Raw genomic sequence first — 5,000 nt, forward strand, 5'->3', positions numbered from 1 at the left:
TTTTATATATTAAAAAAATATAGATTATTCATATTTCCAGTCTATAAATCTTCCTATAATTTCCCTTTACATAAAACACTATTACAATGAATGCAGGTAAAATTGACGACACACATAAGTAGATGTTATCCACAATCCACTGCATATTAAATTCAGGAATACACCTGAGAATATCCCTATCCTAAATCCAGATTATATATACCTATCAGGACAATGTTTCCTTTCTATGTGAAGAGAAAGAAGCAGATAATTAACTGACATCGGAGAGATGGGGAATGGATGAAGACATTTGTGTTGGTGGGTATTACAGTCCAGCACCGGGACACACAGGTGTCAATGGGAGCTGAATATTATCAGGGCTCTCTGATAGATAAAATACCTCCATTACCACACAGGAGAAATCATCTGCTCAGAAATGCCAGAGAGTCTATAGCAGGCATATCAATTATAAGGCCAAAGGCCAGATCGATATTAGTAATTTATGTCATGTAATCACATGTGCTGAATATTGTAATCAAAGTTTATATTAGAATGAGATTAGAGTTTTGGAATCAGAATGAAATCGATATTATATAATAACATTTTGAAGTCATATTTATTATTGTTTTCAGAAAAAGTATTTTAATTTACTACTACTATACTATTCATACTACTACGTTCTTTAATCATAGTTTGTGTTACACATAAGTATTTTCATTCTCTACTACTTTCCTTAATCATAGTTTGTGTTTCCTATAAGTATTTTCATTTACTACTACTACTACCATCCTTTATCATAGTTTGTGTTACACATAAGTACTTATATTTACTAGTACATAAGTACTTATATGTATATGTATATGGTTTGTGTTCCTTATAAGTATTTTTTTATCATAGTTTGTTTCCTATAACTATTTTCATTTACTACTTCTTTCCTTAATCATAGTTTGTGTTACACATACGTATTTATATTTACTAGTTATACTTTCCCTTATAGTTTGTGTTCCACATAAGTATTTTCATTTACTACTACTACTACTACTACTTTCCTTTACCATTGTTATGTTATTCATAAGTACTTGTATTTACTAGTAGCACTACTTTCCCTTATCATAATTTGTGTTCCTCATAAGTATTTTCATTTACTACTACTACTACTTTCCTTTATCATGGTTTGCGTTCCTTTTAAGTACTTCCATTTATCATAGTTTGTGTTCCCCCTAAGTACTTTCATTTAGTACCATTTACATTACATTGAGATATACAAGACAGATGGACTTATTTTTTGTTTGTTATCTCTGCGGTGATATAGGAATGTTTTACATAAGTATATATAAGTATGAATAGTTTTTCTAGCTAAGTATATATAAGTATGAATAATTTCTCTCCAACTACACAGGTTTTCGTAAATAGGTTTAGTTATATGACAATGCTGCACGTTACAATATCGGATACACAACACTAATATCTGTATGTGATGACCTCACAGAATAATACCAATGAATGGTTATGTGGGATTTTTGTTTACTGGTGGAGGATCGAATAAAAGGAAAACATGATCCTTGTTAAAATGACAATAAAGTGAAGGAGGCGTCATTACAATTTCCCTTATTATCACCCTACATATTACAATCTCCCTACTATACCGATGCAGTGATTGTTACAAACAGTTGGTGTAGTAAATGTATCGTATGTAAGGATTTCTTCTCTAATACACTAACTCTGCTTTCACTATCTGTAAAAAAAATAAGTCAAGGCAACTGGACTTGCTGTATTTGTACACAATACAGCAAGTCCAGTTGCCTTGACTTATTTTTTTTTTTTTTTTTTACAGATCTACCATGACCTGGATGAATGAGAACCTTCACAGACACATCTGCTTTCACTATTTTAAAGATTGTAAACTTTAGATTTATCAAGTTATTCGTTTTATGGAATGGTTAGGAGGAAAGTTACACCAAAACGAAACAAAATCACGTTTGTGAATAGTAATTTCTATCCTCTTCCGCCTCGGACTGTCATACATAGAGGGGGGGCTGTTCATGGTCACCTATGTAAACCATCACTGTCTTATTATTACATAGACACGATTATAATACTAATATATATTAAATATGGATTCACACACGCTGCCAGAACAGTGATAAATGTTTTGTTTTATCCTCTAACTCAAGCAGCTGTCAGTGTGTATTAATATGAGCAATGATCAAAGCACAAGGCTGAATCTGTTATTACATGGGCTGGGGGGGACCTGGGAGTTCCAGAGGTGCTCAGTACACTCTCTCCCAAATGCACTAGAGAAGTCTGGGGGATGGTACAACAGAGACCCTACTATTTACATAACCACAACAGGAAGCTGAAAATAATAATAATAATCTAATATGTTTCTATACATAATGTGCATGTACGTGGTTTAGACATTATCAATATAGAAGTTAAATCTGATACACATAGTAAAGAAAATAGTATATTACACACTGTCTATGTATCTATCTATATGTGTGTACATAAAATTAGACATATCATTTCTCGCTAGCATCATTCCAACATTATAATTGGCAATATTGGATTTAACTCTCCAGTATAGCAGACATTATAAATGTTTTTCATTCTTATTATTTATAGGACAAGTATAAAAACGGGCAAGTCTGCCACCCCAAGATTTATACCTACCTAGGCTGGGTCTCCTGCCAGACAAGGCCGATCTGCCCTGCAAAGTGTGCAGCATGGTGCTGTCAAAATGCCCTGGTGCCCAGGTAGGTGCCATCTCCGGGCTGACATAGGGGTACGGTGTGGAGTAAGAGCCATTGACTGAGCGCACCAGCGCGTTGCCATACTGTTCCCGCGTGCCCCCGCTCAGCATCAAGGGGCTCTGGTGGTGGTAGGCTGCCTCCCTGCCAGTGTTGTTGCCCATCGGTGGGCTGTGGGAGTAGGTGAAGCCGGAGGGGGTATGGGGGCTGCTGCCGTTGAAAGCGTGGCTCTCGTTGGCTGTCTGTGGCCACCCCGGGTGGCTGCCCAGGTGGGGGTGGTGCCCTTGGTGGGCACTCTCACAGCTCTGCAGGTAAGGCAGCGGCTGCAGCATGGCCGGCACCCGGCTGGTGGGGACGTAAACCGGAGGGCTGGTGGTCTGGTGGAGGAAGTTGGCCGAGTCATGAGTATAGGCGGACTGGCCGTGGTTGGAGGTGAGAGCAAGGCTCTGGTACATCTCTCCTCTCGGTGCAGATTAGATCCAACAGAAGGAAAATAAAGGCTCTCCAGGCTTCCAGGACTGGTAAGATCCCCTTCCAGGACCAGTGGTGGATCCCTCTTCCAGATCTGCAGAGGACAAGTACCTGGAACAGTGTGGAGAAAAGGAAACTTAACATGAGACTCCAAACTCTGCTGGGGGAGGGAACTGACTTCTGGGGGGAAATGCACTCAACACTCAGATTCCTGGGCATAACCTGCACTCTACACAGCCAGGCATGCCCTCCCAGAGCTGCACCCTCACATCTCTCGTTCCCCCCAAACTCTGGGTTACTTATTTCTGAAGAAAAATTAGCTAAATCGTACTTTATATGACAGATTTATAAGCATGGGGTAGACTTTCCCTGGTAAGTAGGACATGTAGGTTCGTTACCTCCCACACAGATTGCAGGGCCTACAATGACCCCTATAAAAAGAAGCTTGCTACAAATGTTTGTAAAAAAAAGAATACATGCTTTTTAAAAGGCAAGCATTGAGTTAAAAGTGTGTCTTCCGGGTGACTCTGTCCGTTGAAACGAACAAAAAATATAAAATATTTTTGATTTTGTGTCACATATCTTCAATGACACATGCCATGCTTGTGAGGCTCGGGTATCCTATCCATAAATGGCATGGCATACTGAGATGTCTAGGGCCATCCGCATCTAGCCTGCACTAGAAACAATTTGGAAAAGCAAATAAAAAAAAGCATATCAAGGTTTGGGCATGTTGACCTTAATTAAATGTCAGACCTAAACCTTTAGTCCATTCATAGCTGAATGGTCACTTCCTACAAAAATGAAAGATTGGTAAACGTCGCAATTTGCTTCAAAAATAAAAGAAGATATCCAGTGCCCAAAGAAGGGGCATTCTTTGCCCCCTCCAGAACTAGAACCAGCAAGAAAGAGAATTGCTGCCAATCACATTCTGGTGAGTCCAGATGGCAGAGGTCTTGCCCGCCTGGCTCTGCCGGGGACACTGGATGGCCCCGCTGCACTCACACGACTCATAGCCCTTTGATAACACGGGGTATAAATCGTGCATCAAGCGCAAACATTTGTATTGTGATAACAGGGATCCATCCCTCATTATGCGGCACATTATCAGGCAGCAGCGGTGTAAATCAGTGTCCTTGCTGATCTTCCAGCACTTTATCCGGATCTGCCTCCCCTGGTTTATCTGACAGATAAGGGCAGCTGGTTAGATATGGGGCTGCAAGGGGAAGAGAGGTACTCACTCTGCTTTGGGCGCTGCAGGAGTGGAGAGGTCTGTCCCAGGCTCCAGGATTCCTTTGCTGGTCACTCTGTAGGGAGTGTGACGCCCGGATCGGGTGAGAAAACCTCCAGAAGAACGGCTGGCTACTTCGGCAGTGCTCCGCTGACCTGTGAGTGCGAGTGACTGTGGCAGACTTTACAGCAGGGCAATTGTATGGGCAGAGTCACGTGACGCGGCCCAGATAGGACCTGTTGTCTCTGGGGATTGGTGAACTGAGCTCACACAGGCAATGCATCCCTATGGGGCACCCAGCACGTCTGTGGAAAGAGGAACATGCTGAGAACTGGCACCTGGCTACAAGGGCACTGTGTTTGTGCAGGGGGCTGCATGGGAGGGAGATGATAATAATGTTATACACAATAAGAGAGACCCCTACATTTTATACCCTTCCGCTAAGAGCACATCAAATGTACAAACACAATATGTACAATATAATCAATAAAGTGACATGTGATTTGTTGGTAAGGGTTACCTAACACCCATAGCAACAAATCACGTGTCACTTTACTGAAGGTGTACCC

General features: G+C 40.9%; 1 protein-coding gene across 1 annotated transcript in view; it reads right to left on the reverse strand.

Annotated features, from left to right (window-relative positions):
• Window positions 1-4,494, reverse strand: part of GATA5 (GATA binding protein 5) — a 34,765-nt gene extending 30,271 nt beyond the window's left edge. Inside the window, exons 1-2 of the mRNA XM_018559886.1 lie at window positions 4,442-4,494; window positions 2,653-3,311 (exon numbers count right to left, since the gene is read on the reverse strand). Coding sequence (XP_018415388.1) covers window positions 2,653-3,184 — 532 coding nt within the window. The 5' untranslated portion in view covers window positions 3,185-3,311; window positions 4,442-4,494. The remainder of the gene's footprint in view (window positions 1-2,652; window positions 3,312-4,441) is intronic.
• Between the last annotated feature and the right edge of the window lie 506 nt (window positions 4,495-5,000).

This window comes from Nanorana parkeri, unplaced genomic scaffold (assembly GCF_000935625.1).
Source record: "Nanorana parkeri isolate BGI_ZX_2015 unplaced genomic scaffold, ASM93562v1 scaffold17, whole genome shotgun sequence".
Lineage (NCBI taxonomy): Eukaryota > Metazoa > Chordata > Amphibia > Anura > Dicroglossidae > Nanorana > Nanorana parkeri.